The sequence below is a fragment of the Nelumbo lutea genome, chromosome 4 (genome assembly GCF_056320005.1).
Source record: "Nelumbo lutea isolate HS-2025 chromosome 4, American lotus-T2T, whole genome shotgun sequence".
Lineage (NCBI taxonomy): Eukaryota > Viridiplantae > Streptophyta > Magnoliopsida > Proteales > Nelumbonaceae > Nelumbo > Nelumbo lutea.
Genome location: NC_142687.1, coordinates 14230666 through 14245463, shown reverse-complemented (window position 1 = coordinate 14245463; position 14798 = coordinate 14230666). Strand labels below are relative to the sequence as shown.

General features: G+C 36.7%; 1 protein-coding gene across 2 annotated transcripts in view; it reads left to right on the top strand.

The window, feature by feature from the left end:
- Positions 1-2222: 2222 nt before the first annotated feature.
- MOS14 (ARM repeat superfamily protein) overlaps positions 2223-14798 on the top strand; it is a 63471-nt gene continuing 50895 nt past the window's right edge. Inside the window, exons 1-6 of one of the 2 annotated variants that reach the window (XM_088983920.1) lie at positions 2223-2625; positions 4544-4621; positions 4724-4786; positions 5024-5071; positions 5174-5320; positions 14461-14592. In XM_088983920.1, the coding sequence (XP_088840046.1) occupies positions 2494-2625; positions 4544-4621; positions 4724-4786; positions 5024-5071; positions 5174-5320; positions 14461-14592 (600 nt within the window). In that variant the 5' untranslated portion in view covers positions 2223-2493. The remainder of the gene's footprint in view (positions 2626-4543; positions 4622-4723; positions 4787-5023; positions 5072-5173; positions 5321-14460; positions 14593-14798) is intronic. The other variant, XM_088983921.1, reaches the window with a different exon arrangement.

The window sequence follows — 14798 nt, the reverse complement described above, 5'->3', positions numbered from 1 at the left end:
CATTAGGTAAACATTTTCCATCCGGTGACAATAAGAAAAGGAGGTAACTGCAGGTTTATCAATACTATAGGGGAGGTTTTTGAGAAAGTAAAACCTCAGGAGAAGTTTTTATGATTGTCAGACACCTCATGGGAAGTTTTTGTATTTTACACCTAAAAAGAAAATGGTTTTGAATCCTTTGATTTGTAATTAATTAACCCATTTTATCTAAATATAAGTGGGACCCACAGTCCACACCAATGTGATGTCTTGAAAATATTCAATATATATATATATATATATATAGGTTTGAAATTAAGATTTGATTTATTATTAGAGAATTAGAACCAATTTTTTAACTTGATAGGAAGCAGCACCCGCAACATGATTTGGGACACTACATATATTTTTATTTTCCTTAATTGAAAAAAAGTTAGTATTAAGAGGAGAGACAAGGGGGGATTTTCAGGCAGGAAAAAGAAAAGAAAATAAACAAAGTGGATGTATTAGGTGTAAATCAAATTTTATACTTTATTGAGAAAAATAATTAAAAAACGCAATAAGAGGGATGTAACAATCTTCTTTTAGGCTTAGTTTGGAAGGAATATAAATACAAATATATAGAATACAAATACATACAAAATATATGTATTTAAGATAAATATTTCCTCAACAATCATGCATTGAGTTTTGTGAAATGGGGAGATATTGAATCATCAAAAAACAAAAACAAATGTTTCTTGAATTACCATAATGAGTTTGGATCATTGTTTTGAAATGCCACAATGGAATTTATAAAAAACTAGCAACTTTTTAATATGTTATTCTTTTATTATAACTGGTGTAAGGGTATGCATGCAAAGAGTAAAGATAAAAGGGTAAAAAGATGAAAAAGACATTCTATTTTTTAAAACAAAAGCTGTATTGTAAATGTCCTATATTGCTTATTAAATCTAAATATTAAGATATTTGGATAACCCCATCATCGAGAAAACTTTGTCATGACATTATATGATTTTAATGTTCTAATTTAATTTTTATTGGCTACACACAAAGTTAAATATCTGCATTATATAACAAAGATAAAAGATATTTTCATAATGAAATTATAACACCACTAATGCACAACGATAATGTAGCGCAATCCAGCTGCTCCCAACTGGGGGTGATCTGGCTTTCAGTAGACGACGGACTCGGTTGATCTGCAAAGAGCGAATCAGAGAACTCAGGTTTGTTCACCTGACGAGGTCGCTCCAATGCTTAAGTTAGTACTTGGTTGCGAGTTGATAATAGCTTAGAATGCAAGAGAGCTAGAGAGCAGAGATTACACGTACCTTTCACCCACGGGGGGTGGAGCCCTTATATAGTGGAGCCTTTGCGGATTTCGTGGAGTGGTCCCGGAATCCTCATCACGATGAGGTCCGTTTCCACGTTAATTGGGGATAACGCCGCCAACTGATAAGATTCATCACTTCCACCCGAATCGGACGGGGGAGATAATGTTAGTTGTTACAAGGCGTGATCCCGTGAGGCGCAGAATCTGGTGGCGAGATCTTCAGGGTTGCCATGTAGTGGTCGATCAGTATTACTCGAGCTAGTGCCCTTTGGATCCGACCTGATACGAATGCTGAAATGCCTTAGGACCGAGGTGGTCCTGATGCGATCGTGCACCGAGGTGAACTCGTCCCGAGGTGGTTTGGTTATTCAAGCTCGACCTGTTACAAACTTGGTGTGTCAGACTGAGCTGTCATCTTGCTAGTTAAGTTGTGTCCACGTGTCCCTTATTATTAAGTCGGGCCAAATCACCCTACATCAAATATTATTAAACAATGATTTTATCTATTATTATTATTATTATTACTTTTATTATTTATCTAGGAGAGGGGTTTAAAGAGGCTCGTATAGGGCTGTTGATAAGATTGATTAAACTCACTAAACCAATCAATTTGACCCAACTTAATCCGATTTGGTTGGTTATTTACTATTTTCAATTAACTTTAGTCGAGAGATTGGGCCAATTTCTATTTGAATGTGTGTAAATAGACCAAAAGTAACCTGATTTAATTATAGATATATACTAATGTTTTATATTTTAAATTTATTTTTTAAAATAATTATTATAAATTAATGATAAAAAAATATAAAAAACTTATATAAGGGTGATTTAAGGTTTTTAAAATGATTAAATATTTAGACAATCGCATGAAAATATTTTATGGAGTTAACTGATAGAATGATAAAGTATTGAAATATAAACCTGCAGGGGTATTTAAATTTATCCCAAATAAAAATTCTGGGGGCTAAGTGTCACTACCAGCCCCGAAGTACAGGGTGTATGCATCCCTATGAATCCTATTAAGTGTGCATCTAGATTTTGGGAGGCGAGGGATTTTACCAGGCGCGAAACCATATCGCTGAAAATCAAGTAAAGAGGGAGAAAAGGAAGAAAATTAAAAACCGAAGACCGAACTATTTTTCATAGCTGTCTGGGTTGTCTACATCGGAGTGGGAAGAATGTCTAGCATGGAGCTTCAAAATACTGTGAAGGAAGCCCTAAACGCTCTCTACCACCATCCCGATGATTCAGTTCGTATGCAGGCTGATAGATGGCTGCAAGATTTTCAACGAACCATCGATGCTTGGCAGGTACTCATCACCCCTCCTAAACCCAAACAACGCATCCGAGTTCCCCCTCTCTCTCCCCCCTATCAGTCAATAGCTACTTCAACTTAGTCTGTTTACGAAGTATTTCTCAATCTTCATCTCCGTGCGAGTAAACAAGTTTATAATTTGACCTGTCGGCGCATTTGATCGAGGAATATCTAGTGACGGAGTGATTGATATTTTGATAGTAAACAGTTTCTGAAAGCTGGATTGAAGTTATTTTGGACATGCAATTTGTGCTACTGGAATCGTTGTGGACTATTATATGTTCGAACTGTTGTGTTTATTCATACACATTTGATTAATATATCATGTAAACGCCATGAAAAGATGCATTTGGGGCCTTTTTGTTCATCTATTCTTGTTGGCGTTTTATTGCATGCCAGGGAAGTTCCAATAATGAAATAATGTTTGGTTCAGCTGCATCTCAATTCATTTATTACCTATCTGTTGTTTTTATTATCTCTTGGCCAAGAGGAGAAACTGTATCGGAGAAAAAAGGAAGATCAACATGGAAACAAGGGCAAACTGAGATCACTAATGAGCTTCTGACCATGATATTGATACCCCACTACCTGAAATTTAGATTGTTAAGAATTCAATTTCCATATTCCCTTCCTTTTGTGCTGCCCTTTCACTTAACTGGAATATTCAGAACTCTTCTTGTGCCAGTGGAGGAGGTTAGAAAGTACTTGTGCCAAAGGAGTTGTGTTATTGAACCTTTCTGGATCGAGGAAACTGTCATTGAAGGATTTAGAAAGTAACCTTGCTTGTGGCTTGAGCTTTAGAACTTGGTGACCGGTCCAATCTGATCAGTGGTAATATGGTGATAATCTCGATAGTTACCTGGCCAAAATAAAGATTAATATGTACATTATACTCTTCAATGCTGATGCTTTCACACTTTTCATTTTCCAAATCAACTTAGAAATGAGAACATTGAAGTTTGAGGTTATAAGCTCATAGACTGAACCTATCATGAATTTCCACTTATCAAATCTTAGCCAGATAAAAAAAAAAGAGCTTATCACTTGTGGATCACAATCTTGGGAAGGTCCAATACAGACCAACCAATTCAAGATGCAAAAAAATCTTATACTATTTATTGATGGGATAATTCCTCTTTTATTAGATAAAACAAATCCCAGCACACTAATTATTGATATTCTGTTTAGCTATAATCTTCTTTTCATGAATGATAATAGCAGAAGAGGTTTGGTTGTTAATACTCATCATGGGCAAGATTTTCAGAAAGAATATTGTGGATGAGACTGTTAACTTGCAGTATATACTTATCCATTGGAAGAGGTAGGCTACATGTTATGAATGTGAACTGAATGTTATTGATATATGTGGACCAATTACAAGGATGGGATGGTATTTTATAATATATTCTTTTTACATTTTAAGTGGGATTTGATGGTGTATGTGCTGTGCTATAGCTTTTCTCCCTCTCTCCAAACTTCTTTTCTTTCTTACAATGGCCATACTTGACGTCTTGCAAAGTTATGCTTAAGCTCATATTATTTTTTTATGATGGCTTTTGACAGTACACTGCAAATAAATCATTAACTATTAATTATTGTTTCTAATATGCTTATATTATTTTATTATAGATGCAATACAGTTGTTTTTTCTTCAAATGATTGATTTATCTTGTTCTAGTATGCCTTTTCTTCAAAGGGGTGATTAATTATAAGTTTTACCTAGCTTATAATCATTTCACGTGAATCTTTAAATAATTTTCTGTTAAATGCTCAGACTGCCTTTATTTAAAATCTAAACAATATTTCATAGAATTTGATTCTTTGTTTATATAGTAAACTTCACGTGTTCTTGAGTTAAAAATAATATCCATTTTTTCCGTCATAACTTTATTGATTGTCATATCTTCCTTCAGGTGTCTGATAATTTGCTTCATGATTCCAGCAGCAATCTAGAAACTCTAATTTTCTGTTCTCAGACTCTCAGAAGCAAGGTGCTTACTTGTATCCTTGTTTATGCTTAAATGCATACATATTTTCAGATTTGAGGTTGTAGTCGTCAATTCTTTGATTGCTATTATGCATCTGATTTACAGGTACAACGAGATTTTGAAGAACTACCTTCTGAAGCTTTTCGCCCCTTACGCGATTCCTTGAACGTAAGTGCATACATTTATATTTGAGTAGTTTCACAACATAAATTCTGTAATTTGAATATATAGTGTCACACTTGCAATTTTTACAGCATAAGAGGTATTATTCAATTTATATAATTGATTTTGTATTTTCTAGTTAACCATTGTTAGCTTTATGTGTCTTGTGGTTTTTAAGATATGTGGATAAGTTGATTTATATTAAATCTGGTTTTTGATTGCTATGGTGAGTGGTAATTGCAGGCATTGCTGAAAAATTTACACAAAGGCCCCCCTAAAGTTAGAACACAGGTACTTATTTTTGGAAGCAGTCTTCATGAATAAGTGAAAATTTCTATTGTTTTCTTTGTACCAGGGTTCTACTGTACTGACCTCCAATGTCCCACTCTCCAGATTAGCCTTGCGGTTGCAGCTTTGGCTGTGCATGTTCCCAAGGAAGATTGGGGAGATGGTGGTATTGTGAATTGGCTTCGGGATGAGATGAACTCTCGTCCGGAGTGTATACCAAGTTTTCTGGAGTTGCTCACTGTTCTACCTGAGGTATGATGTAATGATTGATGAATTTTGAAGGCATTTACATGTGAATTTCTGTGTCACAGCCCACATGCCTTTTTATTTCTTTGTTTTTCAGTTGCATTTGGCAAAGAAAGAAAAATCTCTGTACCTTATTAGTCATATCATGTTTGCTGAGAAAAAATGGTGAAATGTAAAGATGGAAAATAGGCCCTGCAATCAAGTTGCTTCATAACAATCAACAAAATTGAAATGAACACAACTCATTACTTATAAAAAAAAAGGTGTTGCCATTCTCTTTTCAGTTGATTTTGGCAAAGAAAATAACCTCTGTAGTTTAGTCATATCATGTTGAGAAAAAAGTGGTGAAATGGTATGTAAAGATGGAAAAAATCCCTGCAATCAAGTCCTTTCTGTAATTGAAGTAATGGTTCGCAATATCGACGATATTTGGTGAAATATCCCCGACATATCCCTATTTGCTAAGTGGTGGTATGAACAGGATTTTTTCCCAAATATCTCCAATATTTTATCGACATATCAGCAATATTGCAGATTTCATTGATAGACTATATATTTAAAGTTTAAAATTTTAGAATATTACTTAAAATTTTCAATATTTCACTAAAATTATCATAGTTTTTTTAAAAATATTTTCTTAAAAGAACCAACAAGGAATTAGTGATTGGATAATTGACTTACTATTTCTTTGATATGATTCACTTACTTAGTCACTATAATTCGAAGGAAAAAGAAAAATGGATATAACTAGAATTCTAGAAAAGAGTGTTCTCAATCAAATCAAAACATATAGTAGCAATAAAGACAAATATTAAAATGGCAAACAATTGACATATATAAAGACCAAAAGGGAGACAAAGAGAACATAGCTATTAATCTATTACAATTGTTTAATTTTTTCCTATTTGATTTATGTAGTTCTTTGTTATGATTTTTTGAGCTGTAAATGTGCAATTATATTTCTTCTATTGATGTCTTGAAGGTTTATTAACTAATTTAATGATTCTAGAAACCTTTCCTGATCTTTTAGATTTCCAAATATCTTAGCGAAATTAGCAAAATATCCCCAAAATTTCTCCAACTCATGGCCATCGATATCAATATTAAGAATCATGATTGAAGTAAACAGAACCTAATAATCAACAAAAGTTGAAGCAGACACAGTTCATTCTTCTCCCCTTTCCCTGTTTATCTCCAGGTTGTTCCTTCATCAGTGTGGCTAGTTGGTCATGGTTGGCATTTGGTATATACCCTCTTTTTGCTGTTAAAGTAATAGGAAGCTTGCTAGTACAGCAAGTAAAAGGCAAGATATTAGCTTGGAGTTACGTGGAGTGTTGCAACATTTTAAGACATTGGGTTGTCGTAAATAAATAATACTGAAATACTTGAGCTTTTTTTTTTTTAATTTCTGAAAAATGTCAATTTTGTAAATGTTTCAGTCTAAAAGACATTATTTGATCTTTTTGGTGGAGAGGAATCTGCTAGAAAAATGTTTATGGAATTTCAAGTTAGGGAGTGAGTTAACACAAGTCTGAAAATTTAACCAATGAATCCAGAGCACTGTCTGAACAAGACTTTTTGGATGACGCTGTTAAAGTGACAGCTTTATAGGTTTTGGGGGGTTCATTTCCTTTAGGAGTTGCAGATTATATTTCTGTCAGATTGGCAGATTGGTTATTTTAGTTTGTCTTGTGTGAACTAGTAGTTAACAATGATTAAGGGTCCATAGTTTAACAATGTGTATGACACTAGTAGAAATCTGCTGAATTAAAAAAATATGAAAGAAAACAGTTTCTTGAAGAGATAAGGAAGAGAGAAGGAGAAGAAGAGAAGAAGAGAAGTTGAAAGAAAAGAGAGCAATAATTCTGGCCGCCCCCTTCACTTATTATTTATACTAAAATAATAGAACAGTACAAAGACAACTATGCCCTTATAGGGTGGAAAAACATAAAACAACATATAACACTAAAAAAACATAATAAAATTTGGACTCACATAACTACTGTGGTCCCCACCTCCTATCTAACAATTAACATAAACATTTACTCAGAAAAACATCATAAAACTAATTAATCTTCAACACTCCCCCTCAAGTTGGGAGTAAATGTCACACATTCCCAACTTGTGTAGATCATGTTCAAGCTTGTTCCTTGCCACCCCTTTAGTGAGAACATCAGCCAGCTGCAACTCTGAAGAGACACAAGGCAAATAAACTTCTCTGGTTGTTACCATTTCTCTTATAAAGTGTCTATCAACTTCAATGTGTTTTGTCTTATCATGCTGAATTGGATTGTGGGCAATATTGATTGTAGCCTGATTGTCACAGTATAACATCATATGTTCTTTTGCTTTCACCCCAATCTCACTTAAAAGAGATATAACCCAAAGAAGTTCTGAGACACCATGAGTTATGGATCTATACTCAGCCTTTGCACTTGACCTTGCCACAACCGCTTGCTTCTTATTCTTCCAGGAGATCAAGTTTCCACCTACAAAGGTGGACACTCTTGATGTAGACCTCTTGTCATCTAAGGATCCTGCCCAGTCTGCATCTGTATAGGATTCTAGCTTCAGATTCTCATGATTTGAGAAAAGAATACTTTTGCCAGGGTGTTTTTTCAGATATGCAAGTATTCTCTCAATAGCTTCGCAGTGCTGAACCCGATGTGCATGCATGTACTGACTCACAACACTGACAGCATAAGAAATATCTGGTCGTGTCATACACAGATACAACAGTCGGCCCACCATTCTTTGATATCTCCCTACATCCTTTACCAATTCACCATCCACACCATTAATTCTGTGATTTGGATCAATAGGAGTGTTTGCTGGTTTGGTCCTCAGCTTTCTAGCCTCTCGTAGTAGGTCAACTATATACTTTCTCTGTGAAATGAAGATCCCATGCTTGGATCTTGCAACTTCAATCCCTAAGAAGTATTTGAGCTCACCAAGATCTTTGATCTCAAATTCTTGCTGCAATGATTTTTTGAGATCATCAATCTCCTCTAGATCATTTCCTGTCACCATTATATCATCCATATACACAATCAGAATTGACACTAAAGCATCTCTCTTATTCATAAAGAGGGTGTGATCAGACTGTCTCTGTGTATCCAAAACGGATGAGTGCCCCTCTAAACCTATCAAACCAAGCCCTAAGTGATTGTTTCAGTCCATACAGAGATTTTCCAAGTCTGCACACTTTTCCTTTACCAACATTTTCATAAAAACTTGCTGGAATGTCCATATATACCTCCTCCTGTAAGTCACCATTTGAGGAAAGCACTTTTGACATCAAGTTGGAACAAGGGCCATGAATAGGTGGCTACTAGAGATAAAAGAATACGAACTGAACTCATCTTAGCTACTGGTGCAAATGTTTCCAGATAATCAACACCATAGGTCTGAGTATACCCTTTTGCTACCAACCTTGCCTTTTACTTCTCTATCTTGCCATCGACCTTATACTTCACCGTGAATACCCATCGACATCCGACTGTCTCCTTGTCTGGGGGAAGATCAACTATTTCCCAAGCTTGGTTTTTGACCAAAGCATCCATCTCATTTTGCATGGCTGTTTTCCACTCAGGTTTGTAGAGAGCCTCAGTAACATTCCTGGGTATAGACATAATCCAGGGAAGAAAGAAAAGCACGGTAGGAGGATGATAAGGCACTGTAGGAAAGATGGTGTGAAATGTAGTGGGCTGTACACTTTCTCTTCCCCTTACGAAGTGCAATGGGAAGATCAAGGTCAGTGGGATCAGCTGCAACAGTTGTGTTAGGGGCAGAAACATTATCATCAGAAAACATAACAGGCTCAAGAGGAATACCTGGAACTGTATCTGCCGAATCTGGAGTTTCAGAAGGACTGACAGAGAGTGGTGTGGGTCGAGGATGTGTGGAGTCAACCATCATCTGCCGGCGCTAATATTGCTGTGAGGCTGCCCGTAGTCGCTTAGGTAATGAAACTAGAGGTGCAGGTGCTATTTGAACCAATGGAGGCACCACTGAAACAGGAATAGGAACAGATTGTGAGTTCTCCTCTCCAAAACTCTCCCCTTGAGGAGAACCACTTGAGTAGAAGAATGTGGATTTAAAAAAGGTAACATCCATAGTGACAAATCTGCTCCTCGACACTGGGTCATAACAGCAATACCCCTTTTGGTTCTGAGCATACCCAAGAAAAAACACTTTCTTGGCTTTAGGATCAAATTTCTTGCGATGAGGGCCAAGAATGTGAATAAAAGAAACACAACAAAAAACCCTCAGAACTGCACAAGGACACAGTTAATCACATGTACGGTTGAACCCCAAAGTCCGTGAAAGAACACGATTAATCACATGTACGTGAAGGAACACGGTTAATCACATGTACGGTTGTAAGAACTACATCTCCCCAGAACTGCACAAGGACTGAAGTGTGCACCATAAGACTCCTTGCCACCTCCACACTGTGTCTGTTTTTCCTCTTAGCAACTCCATTCTGTTGCGGTGTATATGCACAACTGCTCTGATGAACTACACCATGTTCTAAGAGATACGTGGTTAGATCCTTCTCAAAGTACTCTCTGGCATTATCTGATCTAAAAACCTTAATTCTCACTCCAAATTGTGTGGGAACGATCTGGTGGAATAGTTGTACTAAGTTAGGAAACTCATCACGTGATTTCATCAAATATAGCCAAGAATATCATGTATAATCATCCACAAACAAGAGAAAGTAATAGGATCGTCCCATGAAAGGGATTTGATATGGCCCCCATACATCAGTGTGAACAATATTAAAAGCAAAAGGTCACCTCACGACCACTCCCAATCATCTTCTTTGACTAGAGATCCTGCAAAACACAATTACTAGGAAGAAAGGTCACAGAACAATTCAAAATTTTTGTCAAAAAACTAATAGACAATAGGTTGGTATGAAGTCTAGGGACATGTAAAATAGAGGACAAAGTTATATCATTGGTCACTCTAACTGTCCCCTTCCCAGCAATAGGCATATGTGAACCATCTGCTGTATAGACTCTGTCTCTACCAGAACACAACTGATAGGAACTGAAAATGGTAGGGGCATTAGTCATATGCTCAGATGCTCCTGAGTCTATAATCCAGGGAAGTCCCTCCTTACCTGAAGTGGATGCAAGATTCACAATTGTATATGGACTACCTGTATGTGCAAAGGAAGTGGTGTGGTTGGCTCCTGCATTCTGCTGTCCATCTGGAAGGGTAGGACTGGGTGAATCTTTCTTACTCATAAGCTGTCCAAACCTCTCCAATTCTGTTTTCACTACTGCTATTGCAATGGATTCCCAATCGGTTTGGGAGAGAGGGGCTGAAGAGTCTCCTGTAGTGGCTACATTTGCATTTCCCTTCTTGTTTCTTATCTGAGCAGGCATAAGATTTGGATGAAGCTTCCAACAAGTGTCCCTGGTATGCTTAGGCTTCTTGCAATAATCACACACCAAGTCCTTCTTATCTTCCCTTCTAGTCTCATTACTGCCCCTGTCTCCATTCAGCTTAGGTTTTGTTGTAAAAACTATAGCCGACTAGTCAATCCCAGGCTGTCTCAGCATTACATTCCTCCTACTCTCTTCTCTAGAGACAAAAGCATAGGCCTGAGAGAGTGTCATACCCTCCCTAAAAAGAATATGCTGCTTAGCAATGTCGAATTCAGGGTTCAGCCCTGCCAAGAACTCAAAAACCCTATTCCTCTCTACCAGTTTGTGATAAGTTGCTGCATCATTTACACTTTCCCATACCACAGTTTCTAAGTGATCTATTTCTTGCCATAGGGTTTTCAGCATGGAGAAATACACATCAAGAGGTTTTTCTCCCTATTTGATACATATAACTTGATTTCTTAACTGATAGGTTCTGGCTTCATTTTGCTTCTGAAAGTAGGTTTCAGTCACTCCATCCCAAATCTCCTTGGCAATATTAGCCCATAGGATTTTTTTTTGCAATATGAAGTAACATATAATTACACAGCCAAGACGTTACCATGTAATTATAACCTGATTTCTTAACTGATAGGCTTTGGCTTTATTTTGCTTTTGAGAGTAGGTTTCAGTCACTCCATCCCAAATCTCCCTGGCAACATTAGCCCATAGGATTTTTTTTTGCAATATGAGGTAACATAGAATTACACAGCCAAGACATTACCATGTAATTCTCTTGCACCCATCGGGAAGAGTTTGTATCAGGTTTCTTCTCCTCCCCAATGAGATATCCTAATTTTCCACGGGCACCAATAGCCATTTTAGCTGATTGTGCCCACTCCAAATAATTTGTGCCATCAAGTTTTACTGTAGTAATGATCCCAGACCCAAAAATGTCACTACTACCTCCACACCCAGTCCCACAGTACTGGTAGATTTCATCTCGGTATTCCAACTCTCCATTTTACTTCAAACAGTTCAACAATAAGAAAAAAATAGATTGGAGACCTTTAAAAAATAATTTAATACCACACACAGAAACCAATTCTTCTGGAAGACGAAAACCCTAGCTGGAGGGAAATCTCTCTCCTCCCCACGCCTCCCAATAGAGAGAAAAGGGAATCGATCACTCCGGGAGGCTTAGAAAATTTCAGAAACCAAACCGCCCTCTTTAGAAAATCAAAAGAAAACTAAAAATACCTGGGCGCCCAAGATTAGATAAAAAACAAAGAGTCCAACTTTTCTGGGACTCTTCCCCGTACTCCAGTTCCTCCTGATTTTGATGCCGAACAGTAGATCACCTTCTTGATGTCTAGATCCCACAAAAAACTCAAAGAAAATGGTAATCTATAGTAGATCGATCAGCCCTTTACTTCTTCATGTAATCGGCTGATCTAGGGCTGCATGAGAATGCTTCAAGAAACCCTAGCCGATGCTCTGTTATCAAGTAGAAATCTGCTGAATTAAAAAAAATATGAAAGAAAGTAGTTTCTTGAAGAGAGAAGGAAGAGAGAAGGAAGAGAGAAGGAGAAGAAGAGAAGGAAGAGAGAAGGAGAAGAAGAGAAGTTGAAAGAAAAGAGAGCAATAATTCTGGCCGCCCCCTTCACTTATTATTTATACTAAAATAATAGAACAGTACAAAGACAACTATGCCCTTATAGGGCGGCAAAACATAAAACAGCATATATAACACTCAAAAAACATAATAAAATTTGGACTCACATAACTACTGTGGTCCCCACCTCCTATCTAACAATTAACATAAACATCTACTCTGAAAAACATCATAAAACTAATTAATCTTCAACAACACTAAATAGAATGGAATGGTGGAATGGGATTCATGTAGCTGGCTCCATATAGTTGGGGTAATGCTTAGACGATAATGATGATTGTGTGTAGTTACATGTTTCTGGTGTTTCTTTAATTTTTTATCATGGGGGCAATGCTTAGACGATAATGATGATTGTGTGTAGTTACATGTTTCTGATGTTTCTTTAATTTTTTATCATGGCCTGTGTTATTTTGAGTTTGGATGGCCTATCAAAGAGGGGAAAGGTCCTTTGGAGCATGGTACCTGGGGAAATCTGCTGGTAGGTTTGGAAGGAAAGAAATGACAGGACTTTTCTTAATCAAACACTTCCAGTCGAGAGGATTTGTGGCCAAGTGGAGAGGTTTCTGGTGAAATGGGCTTCCATCCAGTCTTTTTGGAGGCGTTAACTTAGTCATTTCTGCAGTCATTTGGATAGAATCATTTGGGATGAAAACTTTGCCATTTGACCTTTTCTCTGTTGTTTCTTTTGCTGTTTGTGTGGTTAATCTCGGTGCTGTTGTATCAAGGTAATCTCTCTCTTAGCTCTTTCTTTCCATCTTAATAAGAATTTGATTTTCACCTTTCAAAAAAAACTTTGGTATTTTCTTAAGAATTCTGAGTAGATGTTCAATTTGGATAGAGATTGGGCTGTTTTAGGGGCCTGCTTCAATATTTTTGTGTTTTTGGTTTGTGAGTTTGTAGGTGTTATTATGTTGGTTGCTTGGGCCATAAAGCCTCTATATTGTTTGTATGTAAGGAAAGTTCTAAAAGAAAAAAATGTAGGAAAAAGAAAATACTCTGTAATTTTCTTTTAGTTTACTATCAAAATATGACGAAAATGGTAAAAGTTTTTAATGGATAATTGCAAAATTTAACTGTCAGTATTTCTTGTTAGCACAGTTGTTTAGTTCACTCACAGTCTGCTACTTAACCTCCATCCATCACACAAGCTCCCTGTTCCCCCATCCTATTGTTCCATCTGGTTGATCAACTACGTTGCATAGAAAAATAAGCAAGTTTTCTGAAAGTACATCATCTCTTCAAGGACTTCTCCTCAGCTGACTGAATTAGAATTGGAGTGTTATAACTGTATCCTCTCCTTCCTCCCCTGTGGTACAAGAAAGTTGGGTACCACCGCCTCAGTTCAGGGTGAAGCTAAACTTTGATGGAAGCTCCTTGGTTAATCCAGGTCAGTTGGGAGTTGGGGGTGTGTTCAGAAATGAGGAAGGAAAAGTCTTGGCCCTTTACTCGGGCTCAATTGGGGTGGGAGATTCATTAAGGGCAGAAGTAGTGGCCTTACTTCAAGGTTTGAGACTGGTGAAAAAATGGGGAATGCAGCAATTAGAAGTGGAAGGAGACTCCAAGCTTGTAATAGGGTGGATGAAAGCTGGAAACTTGGGAGTTTGGTCTCTTAGACAGCCTCTAAGAGAGATTATTAGCTTAGCAAGGGAGATTGGGGTGCATTTTAAATGGGTAAGAAGGTCAGCAAATGGAATGGCTGACACTTTAGCTAAGCAAGGAGCTACTAGGGAGGCTTTGTTTTGGGCTTGTTTGTAAGTTTTTATTTTTGTTTTTCCCATCCATTTTGTGGGTGGTAAGTCTGTAATCTTTTCAATTATCTAATGAAAGTTACTGTTTCCTATAAAAAAAAGCAAGTTTGCAAAGTTGGAAGCTGCAGGTGAAACTGATAATTATACCAGAATATAAATGAAAGCACGGTTTTATTTTCTTTCTAGACGTCTGCCATACTGCATTCTATAAGAAGTATGATGTATCTTTATCTAATAGTTTGTGCATTTGTACTCTTAAAGACATACTTCCCAAGAGATTGTATTTATTTATTTTTTTCCTTTCTCTCTCTGTTATATGACATTTTTTGCTTCTGCAATCAGGAAGCATCCAACTATAAGATTGCAGCTCGCACAGAAAGACGTCGCCAATTTGAGAAGGAACTTATTTTGTCAATGGAGGTTGCTCTTAATATATTGACTGCTTGTTTGAGTCTCAATGAACTGAAGGAGCAGGTGACTGATCTCTCTCTCTCTGTTTTTTGTAATGTGGATCAGAAGCTTCATTAAAATCAGAAAATGAATGGCAACAAGGTTGGAAAAGGAATTCCCTAGAAGGATAGTTAATATCATTCATCCTTTATTCTTAATATAAGACAAATTTTAATAGATGTGGAACCATAATTAAAATTATAAAACCATTTTTATGTACAAGTTAAGAA